We start from the raw sequence: 26,957 nt of genomic DNA on the forward strand, positions 1-26,957 counted from the left end.
CTGAGTTCCTTCAGCACTTTGTTATTCAAGATTTCCAGCATCAGCAGAATCTCGTGTTCACGATTAAGGTTTAAGACGCGACCTCCCCCACAGAAAATCATGCTACCAGTAATGTCTGTACTATCCAGCTGCGAATGGGTCCTATCCTTAAGAATCCTCCCCAATAATCTCCTCACCACTTACCTAAGGAACAACAATGTTTGCCCTCCAGTCCTTCGCGATCTCGCTTTCGGCTAAAGACACAAAGATTCCGTTAAGGCCCCTTCTAACTGAAAGAGTTTAAGACTATTCCCAGTACCTGACCTGACAGCAAATCCCCGTAACCTACGCAGCGCAGGCAGTTTGAGTGGTGGTGGGGACACACGACAGTAAGTGCGGCGCTGCTAACTCATAGTAATAGGCCCACTGCCTTAAATCAAATTAAATCTACACTCATACCTGGTGAAATTTCGTGCCGTCGACCCGAGCTGCCCGCCGCCTCACCAAAGCTACAACGTTTTGGCAGCGTAGGACGACTACCTGAATCTTCCCGAACATTCCCAGCTCCAAATAAACTCGCGCGCTCACGCACAACGCCACAGCTGATTGGTCAGTGCGCCCAGCCAATGGGAGCCGGCGTTCTCCCTCCCCCGTTTACGCCAAGCCGATCCCCGTGCCTCTGTGACGTCGCCCGGAAATACAACACGAAAATAAAGTTGTTGTTACTTACAGTCTCAGGACGAAAACACGATCCTGCGCGCATGCCTTTCAATGTGTTGTTGCTGTAGAATTTATCCAGTTTCCCTTATTGTAATGTGATTTATGGATTAGTGTGGCAGGAAGGGCAGTGTAGTTCAAAGTCCAGTGTAGTTCAAGATTTATTCAACGGCCTTAGCCAATGAAGTACAAATGGTTGTGATGTCACCAGCAATTGATCCGGGCGGGAGTTAACTCTCTGGGCAATAATCTGACAAATCGCCGGAACTATAATTTTACATATTCCTCACATTTCACCTGCACGTTTTTTCAAAGTTCAAAGTTAATAAATTTTTTATAAAAGTTCATAAATCAGGATATGATCCCAGGATTTGTTTCCTTGTGGGCATATACAGTAAATCTAAGAACCATAATAGAATCAATGAAAGACTGCAAAAGACAACAAACAGCAAATACAAAAGAGAAAAAAATAGTAATTATAAATGAATAACTACCAGATCACCAATAACGCTTTGACCACCAGAACAGGGAGGAACCATGGTGCACCCCCAGGTCTCCTGATGATCCTCTGGTCTCAGTATTGGAAGATGATGTGTGGGTTGCCTTCAAGAGAGTGAATCCAAGGAAAGTATCCGGTCTGGACAGAGTATCTGGCCGAGTACTGAAGACCTGTGCTGACCGACTGGCTGGTGTATTCACGGATATCTTCAACCTCTTGCTCTGCCAGTGTGTGGCACCCACCTGCTTCAAGCAGGCTTCAATCAAACTGGTGCCCTAGAATAGCACGGTAACCTGTCTAAACGACTATCGGCCAGAGGCACTTACGTACATCCACAGTGATGAAGTGTTTTGAGAGCCTGGTGTTGAAGGATATCAGCTCCTGTCTGAATGGCGACTTGGATCCGCTTCAATTCACCTACTGAAGCAACAGGTCTACAGCAGGCACTATCTTGTTGGCCCTTCATTCACCCTTGGAGCATCAGGACAGCAAAGATGCATACATCAGGATGCTCTTTATCAATTACATCCTGCATTTAACACCATCACCCCCGGTAATTAAACAGTAAACTCCAAGACATGGGCCTCAATAACCCCTTGTGCAATTGGATCCTGGATTTCGTCACTAGCAGACCCCGATCAGTTCGGATTGGCTAAAACATCTCCTCCAAAATTTCCATCAGCACAGCAGCACCATGGGGATGTGTGCTTAGCCCTCTGCTCTACGCAAAATACACCTATAACTGTGTGGCTAAGCACAGCTCCAACACCATATAGAAGTTTGTTGTTATGGGCTGTATCAAAGAGGGTGATGAATCAGCAAACAGGAGAGAGACTGAAAATTTGGCAGTGTGGTGTAAAAACAACAATCTCTCACTCAATGTAAGTAACACCAAGGAACTGATTGTAGGCTTCACGAGAGGGAAACCAGAGGTCCATGAGCTAGTAATCTTCAGAGGTGGAGAAGGTCAGTAACTTTAAATTCCTGGGGGTCAGTATCTCAGAGGACCTATCCTGCATCTATCATATAAAAATAATTGCAAAGGAAGCACAACAGCACCTCTACTTCCTCAGGAACCTCTTGCGGTTTGGCTTGTCATTGAAAACCTTGGCAAACTTCCACAGATGTGCTGACTGGCTGCATTACAGCCTGGTATGGGAACACCAATGCCTTTGAGCAGAAAATCCTACAAAAGGTAGTGGATTTGGCCCAGTACATCACAGGTAAAGCCCTCCCAACCATTGAGCACTTCTACGTGAAACATTGCCATAGAAAAGCGGCATCCATAATCAAAGACCTTCACCACCCAGGCCACGCTCTTTCCTTGCTGCTGCCATCAGGTAGAAGGTACAAGAGCCTCAAGATTCACACCACCAGGTTCAAGAACAGTTACCACCCCTCAAACATCAGGCTCTTGAACAATATGGGATAGCTACACTCATCTGAGGACTCTTTAATATTATTATTTCATGCTAATTATTCATTGCTATTTAATTATTACCTGCATTTGCACAGTTTGCTTACAGTTAACAGTTCCTGATGTTTACAGTTTACACATCCTGTTTACAATTACTGTTCTATAGATTTGCTAGGTATGCCCACAGAAAAAGAATCTCAGGGTTGTACGTGGCGACATGTATATACTCTGTTAATAAATGTTATTATGAACTTTGAATAAGCAATAAGCATAGTGAACATGAGATGAAGAGTCTTTGAAAGTGAGTCCATTGGTTGTGGAAACTATTCAGTGATGAGGCCATTGAAGCTGAATGAAGTTATCCTCACTGACTCAAGAGCCTGATTGTTGAGGGGTAATAACTGTTCCTGAACCTGGTAGCATGAGTCCGGAGGCTCCTGAACCTTTTTCCTGATGGCAGCAGTGAAGAGCGCATGACCTGGGTGGTGGGGTCCTTGATGATAGATGCTACTTTCCTGTGACAGGATGTGTAACTGAACAAGTATTTTTTGTAGGATTTTCTGTTCAAGGCTTGAGCCTGCTAGGGAAACGATTATCTTAGATTGACTGTTGCGTAATAACCTAGATTTTGTTAGTCACCTTGACGTAAAGGAACCCTTAGGAGGCAGTGATCATAATATGATTGAATTCATACTGCAGTCTGACAGGGAGAAGCATAAGTCACATGTATCAGTATTGCAATGGAATAAAGGGAACTACAGAGGCACGAGAGAGGAGCTTGCCCAGGTGGATTGGAGGGGGATACCAGTGGGGATGACGGTAGAACAGAGGTGGCTGAAGGTTTCTGGAAATAGTTCACAAGGCGCAGGATAGATATGTCCCACAAAAAAAGTTCTCAAATGGCAGGGCTAGGCAACCATGGCTGGACAAGGGGAGTTAAGGACTGCATAAAAGCCAAGGAAAGGGCATATAAGGGAGCAAAGGTGAGTGGAAGTCCGATGATTGGGAAGCTTTTAAAATCCAACAAAAGGCAACTAAAAAAACTTTATGAAGGGAAAAGATTAAATGTGAGGGCAAACTAGCCAATAATATAAAGAAGGATACTAAAAGTTTTTTCAATTACGTAAAGAGTAAAATGGAGGAGAGAGTTGATATTGGACCACTGGAAAATGATGCTGGTGAGGTAGTTATGGGGGACAAAGAAATGGCAGATGAACTTAATAAGTAATTTGCTTCAGTCTTTACTGTGGAAGACACTAGCTGTATGCCAGAGGTACGTGAATGTCAGGGAGCAGGAGTGAGTGTCACTGCTAATATGAAGGAAAAAGTACTAGACAAACTGAAAGGTTTTAAGGTTGATAAGTTACCTGGACCGGATGAACTAATCCCAGAGTCTGAAAGAGATTGCTGAAGAGATAACGGATGCATTGGTCATAATCTTTCAAGAATCACTTGATTCTGCCATGGTCCCAGAGGACTGGAAATGTCACTCCACTCTTTAAGAAGGGAGGAAGACAAAAATAAAGTAAATTATAGGCCAGTTAGCCTAACCTCAGTGGTTGAGAAAGTGTTGGAGGCCATTATTAAGGATGAGGTTTCAGGTACTTGGAAACTAATGATAAAATAAGTCAATGTCAGCATGGTTTTTGTAAAGGGAGATCTTGCCTGACAAATCTGATAGAGTTCTTCAAGGAAGTAACAAGCAGGGTGGATAAAGGAGAGACAGTGGATGTTATTTACTTAGATTTTTGAAGGTGTTTGATGAGGTGCTGCACATGAAGCTGCTTAACAAGATAAAATCCTATGGTGATATAGGAGATATACTGGCATGGATAGAGGAATGGCTGACAGGCAGGAGGCAGTGAGTGGGAATAAAGGGGTTCTTTTCTGGTTAGCTGCCAGTGACTGGTGGTGTTCCTTAGGGAGTTAGTATTGAGACCACAACTTTTCACATTGCTTGCCAATGATTTCTATAATGGAATTGATGGCTTTGTGGCAAAGGTTTGCTGATGATAAGAAGATAGGTGGAGGGGTAGGTAGTGCTGAGGAAGCAATGCGATTGCAGCAGGACTTACACAAATTGGAAGAATGGGAAAAAAAGTGGCAGATGGAATACAGTGTTGGGAAATGTACGATAGTGCATTTTGGTAAAAGGAACAAAAGTGCAGACTATTATCTGAATGGAGAGAAAATTCAAACATTAGAGGTGCGGAAGGACTTAGGAGTCCTCGTGCAAGGTTCCCTGAAGGTTAATTCACAGTTTGAGTCTGTGGTAAAGAAGGCAAATGCAATGTTGGCATTTATTTCAAGGGGAATATAAAAACAAGAAGATAACGCTGAGGCTTTATAAGACACTAGTCAGGCTGCAGTTGGAGTATTGTCAGCAGTTTTGGGACCCTCATCTCAGAAAGGATATATTGTCATTGAAGAGAGTCCAGAGGAGGTTCTTGAGGATGATTCTGGGAATGAAGGGGTTAACAATGAAGGACGTTTGGCAGCTTTGGGCCTGTACTTACTAGAGTTTAGAAGAATGCATGGGAATCTCATTGAAGCCTACCAAATGTTGAAAGGACTAAATAAGGTAGATGTGGAGAGGATGTTTCCTCTAGGGGGGGGGTATCCAGAACCTGTGGGCACAGCCTCAAGATTGAGGGGCGACCTTTTAGAACAGAAGGAAGGAGGATTTTTTTTTGAGCCAGAGTGGTGAACTTGTGGAATGCTCTGCCAGAGACTGCGGTGGAGGCCAAGTCCGTGGGTATATTTAAAGCGGAAGTCGATAAATTCCTGATTGGTCAGAGCATCAAGGGAAATGGTGAGTGGGCAGGTGTAAGGGGTTGAATGGTATCTGGGATCAGCCATGATTAAATGGTGGCACAGACTCGATGAGCTGAATGGCCTAATTCTGCTCCTATGTCTAATAGTCTTATGGGCATTGGTGTTTCAACACCAGGCTGTGATGCTGCCAGTCAATATACTCTCCATAACACATCTGTAGAAGTTTGTCAAAGTTTTAGATGTCATCAAAAATCTCCACAAACTCCTAAGGAAGTAGAGGCACTGCTGTGCTTTCTTCGTGATTGCACTTACTTGCTGACATCAGGACAGGTCATCTGAAATGATAACACTAAGGAATTTAAATTTTCTAATCCTCTCCACCTTTGATCCCCCGATGACGAGTGGCTCCTGGACCTCCAGCTGGTACCTCCTTAGGTCAATAATCAGTTCCTTGGTCTTGCCAACACTGAGTGAGAGATTGTTTTTAAACGCAAACAACAGGACTTCTGCAGATGCTAGAAATTCAAGCAACACACATCAAAGTTGCTGGTGAACGCAGCAGGCCAGGCAGCATCTGCAGGAAGAGGTGCAGTCGACGTTTCAGGCCGAGACCCTTCGTCAGTCCTGACGAAGGGTCTCGACGAAGGGTCTCGGCCTGAAACATCGACTGCACCTCTTCCTACAGATGCTGCCTGGCCTGCTGTGTTCACCAGCAACTTTGATGTGTGTTGCTTGAGAGATTGTTGTTGTGGCAACACAGCCAGATTTTCAATCTCCCTGCTATATGCTGATTTGTCATCACCTTTGATTCAGCCTATGACAGCAGTGTTGTGAGCAAACTTAAATATGGCATTGGTGCTGATGTTAGCCACACGATCTGTCCAGTCCTTGGGTTGTATATGTTTATGTAGGTTTTGGATACAAGAGACTGCAGATGCTGGAATCTGCAGCACTAATCTGTTGGAAGAACTCAGTAAGCAGTGTCAAGCAACATTTGTCAATGCTTCCTGATTGGTCAGAGCATCAAGGGAAATGGCGAGAGGGCAAGTGTATGGGGTTGAATGGGATCTGGGATCAGCCATGATGAAATGGCGGAGCAGACTCGATGGCTCAATGCCATTGTGTTCTTCCAGAAGACTAATCAATGTGTAGGCTTTACCTGGGAGGTTAAGACCAGGGACCTCACTGCTCAGATCAGTTTCTGTTTATAGGTTTGTGGTAGGCACTGTTTAAAGCAGGCAATATCATCAAATGATGGGGTTGTCATTAGTTTGTAGGGTTTTGGAACATTAGTTGATGACATTATCATGGCCACGGGATTTTATAGATGCATGAGTAGAATTAACTTCCTTTATGAATGGGAGTTTATTTTGGTCTTTAGTCATTGTTTTTTTTAAGGAGATATTTCTTAACCAACATCAGAAGGTTTAATGTGGGATGCCACAGGAAGCTGGTTGAACTGTATTATGTGATCATTAACTTTTTCTTTCTATAACTCGGCATTGACTCCAGGTGCTCTGTGTTCTCTGTTTTTGTATGTCTTCTTAGGGCTTGCTGCTACCATCCCTTTTACCTTTAAACATAAGAAGATGATAATTTAGATACATTTTCATAGGATAGTGTCTCTTTGCACCAAAATACCATTCACAAGTTTTCTACTATACCACATTTTCTACTGTATCACAACCCCAAAGGAAAATATATAGTGTATTTTTTTAAATGGTGAGAGATCAGGAAATGTTGATTTTCAAAGAGATCTAGCTGTCCTAACACATTACTGAAAACTAACACACAGCCACGGGAGGCAACTGGGACAGAAAACAGTATGTTGGTCTTTATTACTTCAGGATGTGAGCTCAAATGTCTTTTTACAGCATCAGGGACAAGTTGAGTTCATTTGTCCTTGCAGAATTAAAGGCGAATAGACTGAAATATACAGGATTTGTCAGGTCAGATGAAGGGTGAGGCTCCCTGGCTAAAGAGGATGGGTTACAGTCTATGGAGGGTCGAAGTCCAGAGCAATGCACCCAAAATGCTGGATTGAACTCAACAGGTCAGGCAGCGTTTATGATGAGGAACAAAGAATCAACATTTCGGGCTGAGGTACTTTATTAGCAAGACTGATTGATGGTACATAGATGTTGTCCAGGAGCTATACTTAGAGGAACAGTCTGCAGCAGTTCCTCACCTCACCCAAGAGTAGCCGCAGGCTAACGCAGTCCAGTTTGTCTTCACGGAAGCGAACACTGGAGGGCAGCACGGACAGGAGGGGCAGCTCCCAACCCACCAGGGAATCCAGTGGTACACAACCAGCTCGGGCGTCTCCTTCCTCGGTTTCCGAAACGGGCAACCCCGAGGCATGAAGGCCTGATGTACGCCACACAACTCCCCCGCCGGCTGTCTTGTTAATGAACCAGTGAAAAGGGCATGTAGTATTCTACATTACCAAACGTCCAACAGGCTCTTGCGATCATAATAGAAACAACCAAGCCAATCATTTCCACCATTAGTTGGATCGTTCACCACCCTGATATATATAAAAAAAATCAGTGACTGGAAGTTTGGAAATAGTTAGTTTTGCACATAGTAAAGTTAAAAATTCAAAGTTGAAAGCAAATTTGTTATCAAAATATGTATGTATTACCATATATTACCTTAAGATTGTCTTGCGGGCATATACGGGAAACAAAGACACAATATAACAATGAAAAACGGTATATAATCAAAGACTGGCAAATACCACTGTGAAAAAGACAAACTTGAAATAAAAAGGTAATACTAAGAACACGAGTTATAAAGAGTCCTTGGAAGTGAGTTTGTAGAATCAGTTCAGACGAGCGGTGAAGGAAGTTACCTACGCCAGTGCGGGAGACTGATGCGTGTAGGGTGATGACTGATAGTGTGGGACGTCAGGTTTCTGTATCGCCCACCCGATGAAAGTAGGCAGTAAAGTTCCATACAACATTCTATTTGTAATTGTTGGTAAGAAACATCAGAGAAATTCACCCACAAGGAACATGTTTAATATTTTACTACCATCAGAAGGAACTGGTGAACATTGGTTCAGCAATAAGAAGTTTGCAGCACCTCGCTGAATATATGAGCCAAAGTATTCGGAATGGGACTTGAATCGAGGGGAAAGCCGAGCAAGGTCGCTGCGGTAACAGCAAACGGCCACTCTCATCCTTACTGGACAATCACGTAATTCGCTTTCCAATGAAATTCATTTTGAGCTTGTTCGTGCTTAATTAAACACCTAATGAGGGCAACAGCGACAAAATGGGACTTACATAAAAGGACCCCCTGGGCTTTCTAATGTGTCTGTGTTTGATGATGGAGCAGTTTGTTTATTCACCTCTCAATTCGGCTCCTTATAGTAATGGAAAGCCCAGACAGCAAAACTGGAGGCAGAAACATTACCCTCCGGGAAATGTTGAAGCTGTCGAATATTTGGATAACTATAAGAGGGCGCAGCTGAAAGCTATTCTCTCTCAGGTCAATCCCAATTTGACTCCGCGTCTCAGGAAAGCGAATACCAAAGAAATTGGGATTCAGGTTAATCCAAAGGTAGATGCTTCTGTTCAATGTTCGCTAGGACCTAGGACTCTACCTCGACAGAAACGACGTTCTGTAATCGAAGGAGTTCGGTCGCCGTCTCCGGCCGGTGCTACAGATGTCAGCAGTGAGGCTGTCGGCGCTACATCACGGTCTCCTACCGTCGTGCGTTTTTCTCGCCCCATCGCCGTCTATTCGCCTGTGTTTGATCGGCGTATGGGAGAAAAGAACCAAGGCCGAGAGAAAACAGATAGCAAGGTTTCCCCCGAGGGTTTGGAGGAAGATTCTGCTCCACACCAGGAAAAAGAGGCTTTTCTTCGTGAAAAAGAAAATGCGGATATAGCGGATATGGAAAACCAAGAAGCAGTAGGTCAGAATGACCAAGAAGTCAAGGGAAATGAAGGCAAACAGAGGTTTCGTTTCCAGGTAAAGATGATCTCCCTTCAAGACATACATATAATGATCACGTTGAATAATGACTCTTACGGGAACTATCTGTCCAGAAGCTATATTTCGGATGTAGATCGCCTCTTAAGTCGAAGTCAACTTTTTGGCTAGTTTGTTTACTAGAGTAAAATGAATGCTGGCCTAGGTTGCTGAAGCTTCCCGATTAATGCGAATTATACTTTGTTTAGGAGCGGAAGTTTTGTTCCTGCCTTTGAGCGTAGCATTCTATAAACTACTATATCCAAATGTACTCAATTCAATTGTTTTATGTAGTCAATACTACTGTTCTAAAGTTATTTTGATTAGATCTTAATTAAGTGGGGAAGAATGAATAAAATGTAATGAAATAATGGAAAGTTAGATTTAATAAGTATTATGCAGGTAATATAATGAAAGTATCAAACATAATGATGTATTAATGTACTCTATTAATGGGCCCTAATTGTCTTGCTGACTAACATTGATTTAGATGTACTGTTTTAACCTGTTGATCTGAGCTTTGTAAAACTAACCAACCTCTTTCAGTTTTTGGAGCAAAAGTATGGCTACTATCACTGTAAGGACTGCAACATCAGATGGGAAAGTGCTTATGTTTGGTGCATTTCAGGAACTAATAAGGTAAACTTTCAACTATAGCACAAAATGGGTGGAGAGGTGGGACTGGGGTGGATATTTATAAAGTGGTCTGATGGCTCCAGCTATAACTAGCACAGATGAAGGGCAAGGCTTATTAACTTAGTAACTCAATTTTTCTGAACAAGCTTTTTTATGCTTGCCAAATTCCGTAATCCTTATTTCAGTTTTACAGCAAGAAGCAGGCCTATTAACCCTGCCCATTTTGACCTGAATTTCTATCCAGCCAGAGCATTTTTAGGTGAAGTTTGAGATCTTTGACTCTAACTGAAATGTCCCTTCTTGAATTTTTAAGAACCTTGTTTGGACTCTTTGGTAGTTTTCACAAGTGGTAAATGAGGCCTCAGTACATGATCTTAAGGACCACCATAACTTTATCTCCTCACTAAACAAATGCTACTGTTAGTGTTGCATTTTCACGTTAGTTCTTTTAATGAATTGCAGAATATTTAGAGCTTAAATTGCATGGGCTTAAAGAACACAAAGGTCTGCAATTTGTTTATCAACCAGGAGAGAGAAAAAGGGACTAATCAGTTTTTTAAAAAAAAAAAAAAAAAAAAAAAAATGGCAAATACAGTTGGGGAAAATGAACTGTAAATTGGAGACATAATTTGAAGTTACTTGAGGACAATCCATGCTGGTATAAGATTATAATGGGTTGTATTTTGGGTTCTCTTGATCCAAACTAGGGTTTGTAGGCCTCTGTTAGATGATTGCAATGTTATCCACTTGCATTAAAATCTGAACAGTTGGCTTTCAAAAAAGTGGAATGGAAAATTAAGTGCCTAGTAATTAAATGTTCCAATGCAGACCAATAGAAAGCTTCTGTTCCTCCTATTTGAAGTTTTTGAGAATGCTACATTGAATGTAGCATATTAACATTAGAGCCACAAAGAAATTGAATTTTCTGTATACTATATTCAATGTGGTATCCTTGACTTTGCTAATTTAAGCAATGCTTCCTTTCAAAACACCAGAATAAATGCTGCCTGACCTGCTGTTCCTCCAGCATCAGTAGCAATGAGTGGATAATTGTCATTGGGTGGAGTCTTTCCCCAGGACTAAAGGGGATGATTCCAAAATAAAAAAGTGGAGGGGAAGGAGGATATCTGGCAGGTGATAGGTGAAGTCAGGTGGGTGGCAAAGGTCAAGGGCTGGAGAATCGGATGGAAGAGGAAAGTGGACCATAGGATAAAGGGGGAATGGGAGCTGGGGAAATTAATAGGCAGGTGAAATGAGGTAATGGGGGGGGGAAGAGTGTGGGGGATGATTCCTTTACTGGAAGGAGATGTTGATATTTATGTCATCAGGTTGGAGGCTACCTAGATGGAATACAAGGTGTTGCTCCTCCATATGGAAGATGGCCTCATCCTGGCATGTCAGAATGGGAATCAGGATTAAATGTTTGACCACCAGGAAGTTCTGCTTTTGGGAGGTGGAGTGGAAAATGCTCAACAGAGTGGTCCTCCAATTTATGATGGGTCTCACCAATATAGAGGAGGCTGCATGGGGAGCACTAGACATTTACTCTTAGATTATTTAATTGGTGCCTAGAACTTGGTGCTCCATGAGGGGCTCCTCATTAGGCAAAGCCATGTGAACTATTTTAGAGTTCTGTCTGCATGCTGTCAATCAACAGGAACTTGTATTACAGTGGTGCGTAGGACACGTTGATGTCAAATGCTGCTTGCTGCATGGCAATAGGCCCTGTTGAATCTGCTAGCTAAAGTGGCATCTGTACTAATTCCCTTTCCCATGAACTCACCACAAATTTCACCCCTCACTGACAAACTAGCCACAATTTGCACTGGGGTGGTGACAGGGGCAAAGCCTAAACCTGCAAGTCTGTGGGTTCTGCAAGAAACAGGACCACCCAGATTATATTCCAAGGGTCAAAGGGCAAAAGGGCAAATGTGCAAACTCTATTTACAGACAGATCCAAGCCCTGGATGAAACATAGAAAATATGTACAGGAGTAGGCCATTTGACCCTTCGAGCCTGCACTACCATTCAGTATGATCATTGCTGATCCATCCAACTCAGAACCCTGTACCTGTCTTCTCTCCATACCCTATGATCCCTTTAGGCACAAGGGCCATATTTAGCTCCCTCTTAAATATAGCCAATGAACTGGCCTCAACTGTTTCCTGTCGCAGAGAATTTCACAGATTCACCACTCTCTGTGTGAAGTTTTTCCTCATCTTGGTCCTAAAAGGCTTCCCCTTTATCCTCAAACTGTGACCCCCTCGTTCTGGACTTCCCCAACATCAGGAGCAATCTTCCTGCATCTAGCCTGTCCAATCCCTTTAGAATTTTATGTTTCAGTAAGATCCCCCCTCAATCTTCTAAATTCCAGAGAGTATAAGCCTAGTCGATCCAGTCTTTCATCATATGAAAGTCCTGCTATCCCAGGAATCAATCTGATGAACCTTCTTTGTACTCCCTCTATGGCAAGGATGTCTTTCCTCAGATTAGGGGACCAAAACTGCACACAATACTCCAGGTGTGGTCTCACCAAGGCCTTGTACAACTGCAGTAGTACCTCCCTGCTCATGTACTCGAATCCTCTTGCTATAAATGCCAGCATACCATTCGCCTTTTTCACCGCCTGCTGTACCTGCATGCTCACTTTCAATGACTGGTGTACAATGACACCCAGGTCTTGTTGCACCTCCCTTTTTCCTAATTGGCCACCATTCAGATAATCTGTTTTCCTGTTCTTACCACCAAAGTGGATAACATCACATTTATTCACATTAAATTGCATCTGCCATGAATTTGCCCACTCACCTAACCTATCCAAGTCACCCTGCATCCTCTTAGCATCCTCCTCACAGCTAACACTGCTGCCCAGCTTCATGTCATCCACAGACTTGGAGATGCTGCATTTAATTCCCTTGTCTAAGTCATTAATATATATTGTAAACAACTGGGGTCCCAGTACTGAGCCTTGCAGTACCCCACTAGTCACTGCCTGCCATTCTGAAAAGGTCCCATTTATTCCCACTCTTTGCTTCCTGTCTGCCAACCAATTCTCTATCCACATCAGTACCATACCACCAATACTGTGTGCTTTAAGTTTGCACACTAATCTCCTGTATGGGACCTTGTCAAAAGCCTTTTGAAAATCCAAATATACCACATCCACTGGTTCTCCCCTATCCACTCTACTAGTTACATCCTCAGAAAATTCTGAGGTTCATCAGACATGATTTTCCTTTCACAAATCTATGCTGACTTTGTCTGATGATTTCACCGCTTTCCAAATGTGCTGTTATCACATCTTGATAACTGACTCAGCATTTTCCCCACCACCGATGTCAGGCTTACTGGTCTATAATTCCCCGGTTTCTCTCTCCCTGCCAGCTTTCTCTCATAATCTTTTTACCCTTTCCTAATTAAGCCTTTGTCCTCCTCTGCTGGACTCTGAATTTCTCCCAGTCCTCAGGTGTGCTGCTTTTTCTGGCTAATTTGTATGTTTCTTCTTTGGAATTGATACTATCCCTAATTTCCCTTGTTAGCCATGGGTGCACTACCTTCCCTGGTTTATTCTTTTGCCAAACTGGGATGAACAATTGTTGTAGTTCATCCATGCGATCTTTAAATGCTTGCCATTGCATATCCACTGTCAACCCTTAAGTATCATTTGCCAGTCTATCTTAGCTAATTCACATCTCATACCTTCAAAGTTACTTTTCTTTAAGTTCAGAACCTTTATTTCTGAATTAACTATGTCACTGTCCATCTTAATGAAGAATTCCACCATATTATGGTCACTCTTACCCAAGGGGCTTCACATGACAAGGTTGGTAACTAACCTTTCCTCATTGCTCAATACCCAATCTAGAATGGTCTGCTCTCTAGTTGGTTCCTTGACATATTGGTTCAGAAAGCTATCCCACATACATTCCAAGAAATCCTCTTCCTCAGCACCCTTACCAATTTGGTTCACCAGGGCTATAGTACCATGAAGCAGTGCTCTTCTAGCTGCACCATTCCTCTCAAATGTATTGTGCCACAATGGGCATTTTAGTGCTTCTGTCAAAAATGTCTGATAAATGCTAGTACACTGTTCTTAAAGCTGAATTCTCACCATAAAATTGGATTTTCTTGGGGGTGGGGGAGGAGAGATCTTCATAATTGTCCAGCTACTAAGGCTAATTTGTCCTGATCTTATAAACCACCATGTTTGACTGCCAGTTGGAGGCACAAATGGGCTTGACCAGTCCTAGCATTCAGCAAGGTTACAGAGAAAGTGTGCTGCAGGCAAACAATAAGGTGCTAGGACACTGCAAGGTAGATTGAGGTCTGTATTCATCTGGATAATTAAATGTTGTCATGCTATCTGCTTCCACTCACGCAGCTTGACTCGGATTCACACCACCTCTAGCAGCAAGGGAAAAGCCTCCTGCATGTCTGTTGAGGTCACATGCTGGCCGGACTAGGGTTGTGTAAAGGACAGGCTGGAGTCAGTCATACACCTCCCTCTGAGTGAATCAATTGCTCCTCAATCCCTTTATAAATCCTTCTCTGTTCACCTTAAACCTTTGCCCTTTTTTTGTTCCTTTCCCTGGGATAAAGACTGCATTCACCCAATCTATGCCCCTCATGATTTTATACACTTCTCTAACGTTATCCTTCAGTCTCCTATACTCTGAGGAACACAAGGTTCTCCAGTGAAGACTCTTGAGCTGACAATCTACCTTATGGTGCACCTTGTTTACCTGCACTGCCCTTTCTCAGTTTCTGCTACATTTTACTCTGCATTCTGTTATTGTTTTAACATGTTCTACCTCAATACATTGTGTTATATGGTTAAGGTGTAGGGTGGGTGATCTTTGACAAATCAACTGGCTTTGCTATTTTTTTCAGTGTTTTCTAACCTTTCTTCAGGTTTACTTCAAGCAATTTTGCCGTAAATGCAATAAGGGATACAATCCTTACAAGGTGGAAGCTATTCTCTGTCAGGTAGGTTAACTTTTAAATGTGGATTACTAGGTATAAACCATGAATTGTTTTCCATACCTGAAGTTGTGAACATCTATAGAAAAGATTTTTCAAACCAAACATTTGTGCTTGAACTATTGCATACACTTCATGCACTTGAATTTAGTCTGTTTTATAGACATAAAATAACTACTACCTGGAAAGTGGATTATTGGCCTTCTGATTAATAAATCACTTGTACTGTCTATAAAGCTTCCCAACCCAAGGAAGGGAAGCAGACAGGGAGTTCTGAAAATCCCCATTACATAAGGGTGCTTTCTTTTTATTGACTTGTACATGCATTTAAATTTAAATGTTATCTTAACGCTAGCCTTTTTGTTTTTAGGTGTGCTTCAAACACTGTTGTACTTGCACTCAAAAAAAGCGACACATTGATCCAAAAAGACCACATCGCCAGGAGTTGTGTGGCCGTTGTCGAGGGAAACGGTTATCCTGTGATAATACATATAGCTTCAAATATATTGTTTGAAACTTGCTACTTTCTGCAGAATCAGCAGAATACTGATTCTGTATGGTACTAGGGCTACTTAAATGGCATGGAAAATGGATCGTTTTGTATTCCTAAATTATGAATTTAAAATGTTATGAAATTAATAAAGCACTTATTCAAAAATTCTACTATTGAGCATAATGCTTGAGGAAGAGGCGGCTAACTTTTTGAAGTGAGTCAGTCTTTCTGTGGTGCTACCTTATTGACCAGGGTGCAAGCTGTTTCAAGGCCAATAGATAATGGAGAAGAAAAGGACCACTCTGTACCTTGAATATCTAGGGAACTACTGCTGTCCTTAAATCCCTTTGATTTGTCTTGCAGTGTTACAAGTATTAGTGGCTAGAAGATTAATTGCATCTATCTATAGTTTATATCCTGAGATTCTTAATATTGAAAAGTCCAAAATTGTGGAGTACAGGAAAGGATTGCTAAGTCGATTCTCCATCTTAATTTTTCTATTTCAACATAGTTTTAATCATTTTGCATTTCCATTCCTGCAGTGACAAATTCTTGGTTATCTCTTCCAGTAACATAGAATTTTTCTGGATATCTTAACTTCTGCATGGACCATCCAATAGTTCTGAGTGTGGCAATCAATCCTTTGGTCCAATTTTTCTTGATGTGAAATTGATATCAATTTGATTAATACAGCTTTAGTAATGGAGGTGGTGTGGGAGAACAAAAATAGAAGCAAGAATGTCAATTGTACTTGTTCCTGACTCCTGCAGTAAAATATTCCTTTGAGAGCCCAACAGAGATGGTCAGCAGCCCAGTTTTCTTTAATTGTCATCCTTGTCCTGAATTAACTGTTTAGTTGTTCTTGGTTCCCTGAGTGGAAACATCATTCCAGCAAGCTCTTAGATCTTTACTTTTTCAATAAGATCTGCTCTTCTAATACATTTAGAATGCAGGACCAGTCCAGAGAGCCCAATTGACTTAATTTGTCACTATCTTGGAAATATGGTGACATTTGTATTTTTTCTATTCTGAATAAAACTTTCCTTGAAGGGAAACAGACCTATGGAAAATCAGGTGTTGTCTCAGCAATACTTGTATTATATTTCATAATGTCTTCTGATACAGCAATAACTTTTTTTGTTTGAAGGCTAACCAGTTCAATTTGAACATTAGAAATTGGTGAATGGGTTCTGCTACACTGTATCCCTGTTGTAGGCCAGGTTGCAAGACTTTTGGGAAGCCTCCCTTAGTTTTACCATGTGCTGTTTCTTCTTTCTTACTACCTGACTCTGGCTGGAGGTGCTTTGCCTACCTCATTAAGGTGTAATTTGGCTCAAGCTTTGTGCATGTCTCTATTGGCCTCTACCATTTGGTCACTCCAGTACTTGGTGCTACTTTGCAGTTAATGCCTATTCAAAGAATGTTTTTCCCCTCAACCTCCTAAGTTTTCCTGCTTTTTTCTCTTCTTTCCTTCCCCCTGCCCCCCCCCCCCCCAACCATACCTCCTTATCCTGTCTGTTGCTTATGTTCTTTATTGTTTTTGCTTCCCTGGTTAACTTGATGGCTGGTGCCTGTTCTGCCTAAGTTTCATTTCTGCTTGGGCCTAGAGATTTTCCATTGTAGGTGTTCATTGTCCTTGTGTACTGTATGGGTATGTATTGACTTCAGAACTCACACCCCTCTTCACAATGGTGGTACAGCAGTGGAAACTGCAAGTGGTTTCAAACTCCTGGGTGTGTAAATCTTGCACAACCTCTCATTGTTCCAGAATGCAGCCGATGCAAATAGAAAAACTCACCAATATTCTATTTTCTGAGGCTGAAGATCTGGACTATCTACATCTGCAGCATGACAAATGTAGATGTGCAGTAGAGAACCCTCAAGTGGCATCTTATGGAAACTGGACTGTGTGGCAGACAGGAAGCCTCTTTAACTGTCCAACACATCACCAGCATCAGATATGCATACAAAAGTCCTGGAAAAGGGCCAGTAATATCATGAAGGGTCCTACCCAACCTGCTCATGGACTGTTTGTACTGTTCCCAGTAGGGGAGGAGGCTATGTAGCATCCATCCACCAAAATGTTTCTTTCCCCATTTGGTAATGCTGATCAACACCTCGAGCCCTCTCACCCCTCCTGCTTGTGTGCCCCTCACCACTGCTTTATCATTTCCTGTTGGAGTCACCTTGTGCTTTCTTATGGACATGCAATCAATCTATAAGCTATCATGTATTCATATTTAAAAACACAAACAGGAATTCTGCAGATGCTGGAAATTCAAGCAAACACATCAAAGTTGCTGGTGAACGCAGCAGGCCAGGCAGCATCTTTAGGAAGAGGTGCAGTTGACGTTTCAGGCCGAGACCCTTCGTCAGGACTAAATGAAGGAAGAGTGAGTAAGGGATTTGAAAGTTGGAGGGGGAGATCCAAAATGATAGGAGAAGATAGGAGGGGGAGGGATGGAGCCAAGAGCTGGACAGGTGATTGGCAAAAGGGATACGAGAGGATCATGGGACAGGAGGTCCGGGAAGAAAGACGGGGGGGGGGGGAACCCAGAGGATGGGCAAGAGGTATATTCAGAGGGACAGAGGGAGAAAAAAGAGAAAGAATGTGCATAAAATTAATAGATGGGGTATGAGGAGGAGGAGGTGGGGCCTTAGCAGAAGTTAGAGAAGTTGATGTTCATGCCATCACGTTGGAGGCTACCCAGATGGAATATAAGGTGTTGTTCCTCTAACCTGATGGCATGAACATCGACTTCTCTAACTTCTGCTAAGGCCCCACCTCCCCCTCGTACCCCATCTGTTACTTATTTTTATAGACCCATTCTTTCTCTCGCTCTCCTTTTTCTCCCTCTGAATATACCCCTTGCCCATCCTCTGGGTCCCTCCCCCCCCACCCCCTTGTCTTTCTTCCCAGACCTCCTGTCCCATGATCCTCTTGTATCCCTTTTGCCTATCACCTGTCCAGCTCTTGGCTCCATCCCTCCCCCTCCTGTCTTCTCCTATCATTTTGGATCTCCCCCTCCCCCTCCAACTTTCAAATTCCTTACTCACTCTTCCTTCAGTTAGTCCTGACGAAGGGTCTCGGCCTGAAACGTCGACTGCACCTCTTCCTACAGATGCTGCCTGGCCTGCTGCGTTCACCAGCAACTTTTGTGTTTGCATGTATCCATATTTGTTTTAGTTTGTTACTCCAGATCTGATGCAGCACAAAAATAATTACTTTGTTCTTTTACAGTGTTTCATATCATTGCCAATCTTAAATAGGTTCTTGAAACCTGCTCTTTCCAAACTTCTCATCCACAATTTTCCTTTTAATGGTGGGTTGGCAGTCCAACCTAAAGGCACATCACTACCATCAACTAGACTGGAATGGGGTGTAGAGAATTGGGAAATAAAACACCTAATTCTTTATCAAATTGAAACTAAATTACCCTAAAAGACCCTGTAGATTATAAATAATGAAAGACAATATTGTAAATTAGTCACTTCTGTAATTTAATGTGATATGTCTGAGAGAATTATAACTTGATTATTTTTTTTTTGTACCATTCTGAATATTCTTCTACCTGTGTCTATATTAGGAAGCTAAGTTTCGACAAGGATAAAGAACCAACTCAGAGCTTGCCTTATTATTTTTACTGGAGGTTTTGACAGATCAGTTGAAGTGCGAGAAGTGCAATGGAAATCAAACAGAAGCTTACTTTTCCACAAGACATAATACACAGTTATGATATACTACAGCTATATATACAGTGCATGAATTTACAGATCAAAACAATACTTCACAGTATGTGGAACATTATTTACAAGAAAAATATGATTCCAAAGATGCTGTTAAATGCATAACTGATTTTACATGCAAAGAATTTGTAGAGTTTCTGATCCAACTTTTTAGAAATGAGGCCTATTCTCAGCACTAGAACATCCATCCACACCAATGACATCATGAGTTTGCTGAATGTAGAGCTACATGGCTTGTTTTAGAAAGTTAAAGCATTGAATATTAACTTTCACAATGCTTCAAAGCAATTTATATTTTACATATAAATATGCATGCTAATCAATAACAGGCAATGACTAATAAGAGAAAACTTTCAGCCTCCTCTACAAAACTATTTAAAGCAGCCTCTTATTATTTATAAATAATCCATAAAAGCTTCCAGCTAGTAGAAAAAGCAGCCAATACTCATTTCTCATCTAGATTGTTCATGGTATTTCAAATACAGTACAAATCGTGTTGTATGGCTCAGTAAAATACCTTCTTACACAACGAGTTATATTTTTCTAACAAAAATGTGCTTTAGAGCAGTGTGAACAATTTTTTTAGCCAGAGAAGAGTTAAAACACACAGGCTTTCAGCTTAACAAAACTGCTTCCTAGTGCATTGCATACAGCTTCATTTTGCCTGCTATTAGTCATGTAAGCAAGTAGGCACAAACCACACACAAAACAATCTGTAACAGTTCTGGGGCAGTATATGGTACTCATCATTATAAGTTAAATGACATCATCATCAATATAAGTTAATTGACATCTTTGTCAAAATAATTAATTAGGAAGAATACTTTCAACATGTGATAACCTTTGGTATCTTCAGTGTGAACTTGTAACCTTATCACTATAGTTACCCAATGTAGGAATAAATGTGCTTTGAAGAAAGCTATTTTAATATTCAGTTGGGTATTTTATTTAATATTGGTCTTTTGATATTTATAACTTCCCATTTAAGTTTAGTGAAACTATGATGTGCCACAATTGTGAAAATAAACTGACTAAGCTTTTCTAAGGGCGAAAAGCCTTTGAAGGATTTCAGAGCAACATTGCAGCATTTCCAGTTGTAAGCAAAAGGGAGACAGAACATTTCTGTCAGAGACTAGGGTTGGCAGTACTGGTATCTGGAAGATAAGTATTGATAACACGATAACTCTGAGCCTTCCGAATCATATCCTGAATCTCTCCATTCAGCTCCATCAGCTTGGAACCAATTTCTGATAGATCATGATTAGAACCCAGGAGCGCAAAAGTGCCTGTTTGTCCTAAGGTCTGGTGTCTGAAGTAAATATTAAGAAGAGTTTGGACTTCATCCTCCATATCACTGCCAAATATATCATTGGGCCAAATGGTTCTGTAACAACAAAAATCAAGAGGGTTTATTAAGAAAATATTGACACATCATTTAATGTTTCTACTGGTTTTCCAGTTATGGAAAGTCAAATAGTTGTGAAGTATAGGTAGAACTTATTAGGAAAACAGACAGTTCTACCAGAATTCCTTCCATTTAACATTCCAACTAATTATACATTTGAGTTTTCTTACTGGTGATAAATACATCAGCTAAACTGTAACTCAGTCTATTAAAATGAGGTTCCTCCAAGATTCGTTTTTCAATCATCAACCCCACAGCAGCAAACATGTACTGTATTCATTATTCTTCAGTGTGCTGTTGATGAAGTACATTTACAGAGTCCTCTGACAACATCTTGTAGTACCTTTCTGAAGCTTTTTTCTCTACTTTATTTTGTCATAAGAAATCTTTGTACCAAGTGGCTGGAACTCCTTTTCAGCTTTATGCTGCCTGCTACTGTCATTTTCCTAAATGTGAAATATGCCCTATCAAACTATGAATGGCCAAAACGTGCTGCAAAAGCAAAACAGCCAATTGAACATTTCTTAAAACTTTCTTTGTAGAGGGAGCTACAGCTTCTTTTCATCCTGATTGATTATTCACTATTTTAACTCTGCTTAATCAGATCGTGGTTGACCTCTTAACCAAAATGCATCTCTAAATCTGTGGTTAATACCCATAATCTGCTAGTAAAAGTAGGCTTCTGGACTAATTTTTCCCAGAACTACCACTGACCTAGATGATGCACATGTACTGTGCATTCAGTCAGTCTATGCAAAATATAACTTTCATATCTAAATTCCTGCCCAGTTGAAAGCAAGTGCAAACATTCAATGCATGGTTGAAAATTTTGGGACTATAAAACTGATAGTTATTGATGACCTGCACCCACTTGAATTGAAAGTCACAGTTATGTCAAACTTACTATTTTGTTTAAATTGTCTTTGTGTAATAAAATACCAGAGTAACATCTTTAGCCATTTTGTAGTATCTGTTCCTTTTTCTTAGTCATAGTCCATAAGACCGGGCAGAATTAGGCCATTCGGCCCATTGAGTCTGCTCTGCCTCATCATGGCTGATTCATTTTCCCCCTCAGCCCCAAACTTCCGCCTCCGCGCCCCCCCCCCCCCCCAATATCCCTCATGCTCTGACCAATCAAGAATCTATCAACCTCTGGCTTAGATATACATAAAGACTTGTCCTCCACAGCTGCATGTGGGAACAAAGTCCACAGATTCACTAATCTCCGGATAAAGATGCCTTTTCTATTCTGAGGCTGTGTCCTCTAGTCTTAGACTCTCCCACCATAGGAAACATCCTCCACATCTGCTCTATCAAGGCCTTTCACCATTCAATAGGTTTCAATGATGTCACCCCTTATTCTTCTGAATTGCCGTGAATACAGGCCAAAGCCATCAAATGCTCTTCAGATGATAGTCACAGAGCCACAAAGTACTACAGCACAGAAACTGGACTTTGCCCATCTAATCTGTGCCAAAATATTATTTTGCCTAGTCCCATTGTGGAAATATATCTGTAACCCTGAAGTTTTAAGAAATCCCAAGATACTTTGCTGGTTTGCATAGGAAAACTGTATTTTATGGGAGGTAGTTGTTTTTTTATGACAGGAAATTTATTATATGGCCGGAGAAGATATTTTGACAACAGAGGGAAGCAGGATGGCGTTTCTAAAGATCAAATGTCAGAATGAGATAAGATAAAGATAATGGAGGAATATAATGGAGCAACCTAATTAATGTCCTTGTTAAAAAAAATGTATGAAAGTGCATTGTTTGAAACACAAGCTTGGAGCTATTTTTCCAGATGAAAGTTGGCTAGAAGTATTCCTCCCCTTGCAGGTAAAATATAATAATGTCATCCATTCTGAATTTGTTGTAGTTTGTTTATTAGAAGACCTAGCTGAACGGTACACAACACCACCGACCTTCACCTGAACCATAGCCCTTAATTTCTCACCCATCCATGTAGTTATCCAAACTTTTGGAATCATAGAAACATAGAAAACCTACAGCACAATACAGGCCCTTCAGCCCACAATGCTGTGCCGAACATGTACTTACTTTAGAAATTACCTAGGGTTACCCACAGCCCTCTATTTTTCTAAGCTCCATGTACCTATCCAGGAGTCTCTTAAAAGACCCTATTGTATCTGCCTCCACTATTGTTGCCGGCAGCCCATTCCACACACTCGCCACTCTCTGCATAAAAAAACCTTACCCTGATATCTCCTCTGTACCTACTTCCAAGCACCTTAAATCTGTGCCCTCTCGTCTTAGCCATTTCAGCCCTGGGAAAAAGCCTCTAACTATCGACACGATCAATGCCTCTCATCTTCTTATACACCACTATCAGGTCACCTCTCATCCTCCAACACACCAAGGAAAAAAGGCCGAGTTCACTCAACATATTCTCATAAGGCATGCTCCCCAATCCAGGCAATGTCCTTGTAAATCTCCTCTGCACCATTTCTATAGTTTCCACATCCTTCCTATAGTGAGGTGACCAGAACTGAGCACAATACTGCAAGTGGGGTCTGACCAGGGTCCTATATAGATGTAGCATTACCTCTTGGCTCTTAAACTCAATCTCACTGTTGATGAGGCCAATGCACGGTATGCCTTCTTAATCAGACAGTCAACCTGCGCAGCAGCTTTGGATATGGACCCCAAGATCTCTCTGATCCTCCACACTGCCGAGAGTTCCACCATTAATACTATATTCTGCCATCATATTTGACCTACTAAAATGAACCACCTCATTCTTATCTGGGTTGAATTCCATCCACCACTTCTCAGCCCAGTTTTGTATCCTATCAATGTCCCACTGTAACCTCTGACAGCCCTCCACACTATCCACAACACCCCCAACCTTTTTGTCATCGGCAAATTTACTAACCCATCCCTCCACTTCCTCATCCAGGTCATTTGTAAAAATCACGAAGTCCCACAACAGATCCCTGAGGCACACAACTGGTCACCAACCTCCATGCAGAATATGACCCATCTACAACCACTCTTTGCCTTCTGTTCATAAATCCTGCCTCTCAGGATCTTCTCCATCAACTCACCATACACTGAAGTAAGATTCACTGGTCTATAATTTCCTGGGCTGTCTCTACTCCCTTTCTTGAATAAGGGAACAACATCTGCAACCCTCCAATTTTCCGGAACCTCTCCCATCCCCATTGATGATACAAAGATCGTTACCAGAGGCTCAGCAATCTCCTCCCTTGCCTCCCACAGTAGCCTGGGATACATCTCATCCGGTCCCGACGACTTATCCAACTTGATGCTTTCCAAAAGTTCCAGCACATCCTCTTCCTTAATGTCTATATGCTTAAGCTTTTTAATCCACTGTAAGTCAATCGCCAAGATCCTTTTCCTCAGTGAATACTGAAGCAAAGTATTCATTAAGTATCTCTGCTATCTCCTCCAGTTCCATACACACTTTTCCACTGTCACACTTGATTGGTCCTATTCACTCACATCTTATCCTCTTACTCTTCACATATTTGTAGAGTGCCTCTCTTGAATGTTAAAATCAAACCCAGATCCATTTTTGTCGACAGCTCATTCCACTCTCACCATCCTCTAGCTGAAACTCTCCCTTATGTTCCCCCTAAACATTTCACTTTTCACCTTTAACCCTTGACCACTAGTTCTAGTCACACTCAACCTCAGTGGAATATGCTTGCTTGCATTTACCCTATCTAGCCCTCAATTTTGTAAACCTTTATGAAATCTCTCCTTATTTTCCTTTGCTCCAGGGAATAAAGTTCTAACCTATTCAACCTTTGCTTATAACTCAGTTCTTCAAGTCTTGGCAACATCTCGTAAACATTTTTTGCATTTTTTCAATCTTATTGATATCTTTCCTGTAGTTAGGTGACCAGAATTACACACTATTCTCAATTAGACCTCACCAATGTCGTGTGCAACTTTAACATAACATCTAACTCCTGTACTCAATATCTTGATATATAAAGGCCAATACACAGTTATAAATGTTGAATGTTTTTCTGCCTTCATTTTCTTCACAGTCCTTAAGGCAAGTGATTTTACACACATATCCACAGGCACTATTTACTCCCTGGAACCCTACTTGGTAGTCAATTGATTTCAAGGAGATGAAGCAACTCATAGTTAAGATTAATCCTGGCCTAATCCAACACACACATACTTGTAGCAATGAGTTCCTGATACTTCATCAAGAACAGTTCCTACCCCTCAATCATCAGGCTTTTAAACAAAAGGAGGCAACTACACTCATTCTATTTCTGGTGTTCCCACAACCGATGGTCTTACCTTAAGGACACTTTACCTTGTTATTTATCGCTATTTATTTACTCTTGCATTTGCACAGCTTGTTGTTCATTGATCCTGTTTACAGTTACTGTTCTATAGATTTGCTAAGTATGCCCACAGAAAAAGAATCTCAGGGTTGTATGTGGTGACATGCATGTATTCTGATAATAAATTTTACTTTTAACTTTGACTTTACCCACAGGTGGTTTAATTTGAAAACTGAAGCTGGAATATTCATGTTCTGATTAGCTCCTGTTGTCCATGGAAAAGATTTTCATTTTCACTCATAAGACTTAATATCACTTTGTATGTTCATGATTTTTTACCTGTTTATGGAAACAACATACCTAACTTCTGCAAGAAGAATGACATTTATTTATAGGTTATGAGATGTTAAGAATTGCAGTATATTGTTAGTATTTAACCCTTTGCAAAATAATGTTGGAAAGCTAAAAAAAAGTCAGAGGGAGTTAGATTGCTTATAAATAGAAACACCATTTGCCTCACTGCGCTTACTTTTACAGTAACCATTTCATTGTGTATACTTAATTTTTACCCAAAGCATGTTGTTATCTGGAACTTGCTGCCAGAGGAGATGGTGGATTTAGGCAAAATCATATTTTTTTAAAGAGAAATTTAGACACACAGTTAAACAGGGAAATAGGGAAGAATCAAGTCCTAATATAGGCTTATAGACAAAAAGGGTGACATGGATGTGGGTGGGCTGAAGAGTACATTTCTGTGCTCTATAACTCTGTGATTGAGATCCCATGTTCAAAAATGCAAAGGCCTTTGAAGTTGTCATTACTACATTAAATATAAATCTGCATTGGTTAATAATTAATTAATTTTAAGCACATTCTATTGCAATTTAAATGTCAACATTCAGGAGGGAAGGAATATGTGGCTAATTCACTAAACACGGTTTCAATGTTCTTGCGGATGAGGTAGAATGAAGAAGGCACATCCTTTGTCCCTGGAGTGTAGTAAGGCTACTGAAAAGGATATGATGAGCAGGTGGCAGCAGGAAAACTAGAACTATTATCATTGAAGTGCTGCTGAAATGCCAGCTTTATCTGAGGGTGTGCACAATCACCTCACTGGGGTCATTCACATGGCATGATTGAGACCACAATATCTGGGCAACTGAGCTTGCAACGGATACCCAAGTGTGCAAGTACCTTCTAGATCACTTATGCAACCTTCCCACCTCATAATGAGAGCTTTGTCTGGGTGTATTTGCATATTTATATGTGTCCATGCTGTTTAATTGGATTTTACAGAGCCTCAAAGGAAAGTTTCACCATTGTATGACACTGCAAAGCTCAGATAATGGAACTGAGGACTTAAGACAGATCCATTTTACTTGGAGAGGTACCTGACACCAATCAGATCATTTCACTGGAAGAAGAGATTACTTGAGTACAATCCTGAAGGACTTCAATGTTAAACATGTTAGGGCACCATGGATATGAGGTTGATGAAGATACATCAAAATGTTCATGCTTGGTTAGAGTGCCTTAGCTTTCAGAATCTATTCTGAACTTCTTGAAGTAAAAACATAATTTTCACTGTACACTGTAAGCTCATGTTGGGGCTTTTGTTGAAGCGCGTTTCAACTCTGATGGAACTTCAATGGTGACCCTGTTTGCTCTGATTACTGTTATCCAGAAGCAGACTCCTCTTGGAAAACCACTACGGAATGGATTGCTGCCACCCGGGAACTAACTGCTTCCAAGTTTTGAAGGCACTGGTACTATCTAAGTCACAGCAGATGCACAGTTTGTACTTTTCATGGATCAGAAGTATTGTGGAGTGGGAAGTTGCTGTCCTCTCCCAAGATATCCACATTTCTACTCCCACCAGAGTTTATTAGGCAATGCCCTCATCTGTGCCACACTGCCAACTACCCCAGAATACACAAACGGAAAACAACTTTTGGATAATTATTATCAAAGTATATATGCCCCACACAGACTTCCAATCTGCGCCTTGTAAGGCATGAAAATGCCCGACACAGGCCT

The 26,957-nt window shown here is 41.3% G+C and overlaps 3 protein-coding genes across 11 annotated transcripts in view; 1 reads left to right on the top strand and 2 right to left on the bottom strand.

Annotated features, from left to right (window-relative positions):
- brca2 (BRCA2 DNA repair associated) overlaps window positions 1-814 on the bottom strand; it is a 127,469-nt gene extending 126,655 nt beyond the window's left edge. The window contains exon 1 of one of the 2 annotated variants that reach the window (XM_072262931.1): window positions 710-814. The gene's annotated coding sequence lies outside the window, so the exon portion shown is untranslated. Of the gene's footprint in view, window positions 1-438; window positions 494-709 lie in introns of those variants that run through there. The other variant, XM_072262930.1, reaches the window with a different exon arrangement.
- A 7,439-nt stretch (window positions 815-8,253) lies between these two features.
- On the top strand, window positions 8,254-26,444 carry LOC140200122 (zygote arrest protein 2.L-like). 2 transcript variants are annotated; one of them, XM_072262942.1, is made up of 4 exons: window positions 8,254-9,368; window positions 9,915-10,007; window positions 14,916-14,990; window positions 26,217-26,444. In XM_072262942.1, exons 1-4 carry the CDS (start codon window positions 8,703-8,705, stop codon window positions 26,313-26,315), a joined length of 933 nt encoding a protein of 310 aa, XP_072119043.1. In that variant the 5' UTR covers window positions 8,254-8,702; the 3' UTR covers window positions 26,316-26,444. The 2 variants fall into 2 exon arrangements, with proteins under 2 accessions (XP_072119043.1, XP_072119042.1); XM_072262941.1 differs by lacking the exon at window positions 26,217-26,444 and adding an exon at window positions 15,355-16,377 and having other exon boundaries at window positions 8,265-9,368.
- The window catches only part of frya (furry homolog a (Drosophila)), a 283,598-nt gene continuing 275,611 nt past the window's right edge, over window positions 18,971-26,957 (bottom strand). For all 7 annotated transcript variants that reach the window (XM_072262934.1, XM_072262933.1, XM_072262940.1 and 4 more), the window contains one exon: window positions 18,971-20,608. In XM_072262934.1, coding sequence (XP_072119035.1) covers window positions 20,350-20,608 — 259 coding nt within the window. In that variant the 3' untranslated portion in view covers window positions 18,971-20,349. The remainder of the gene's footprint in view (window positions 20,609-26,957) is intronic.

The sequence above is a fragment of the Mobula birostris genome, chromosome 7 (assembly GCF_030028105.1).
Source record: "Mobula birostris isolate sMobBir1 chromosome 7, sMobBir1.hap1, whole genome shotgun sequence".
NCBI lineage: Eukaryota > Metazoa > Chordata > Chondrichthyes > Myliobatiformes > Myliobatidae > Mobula > Mobula birostris.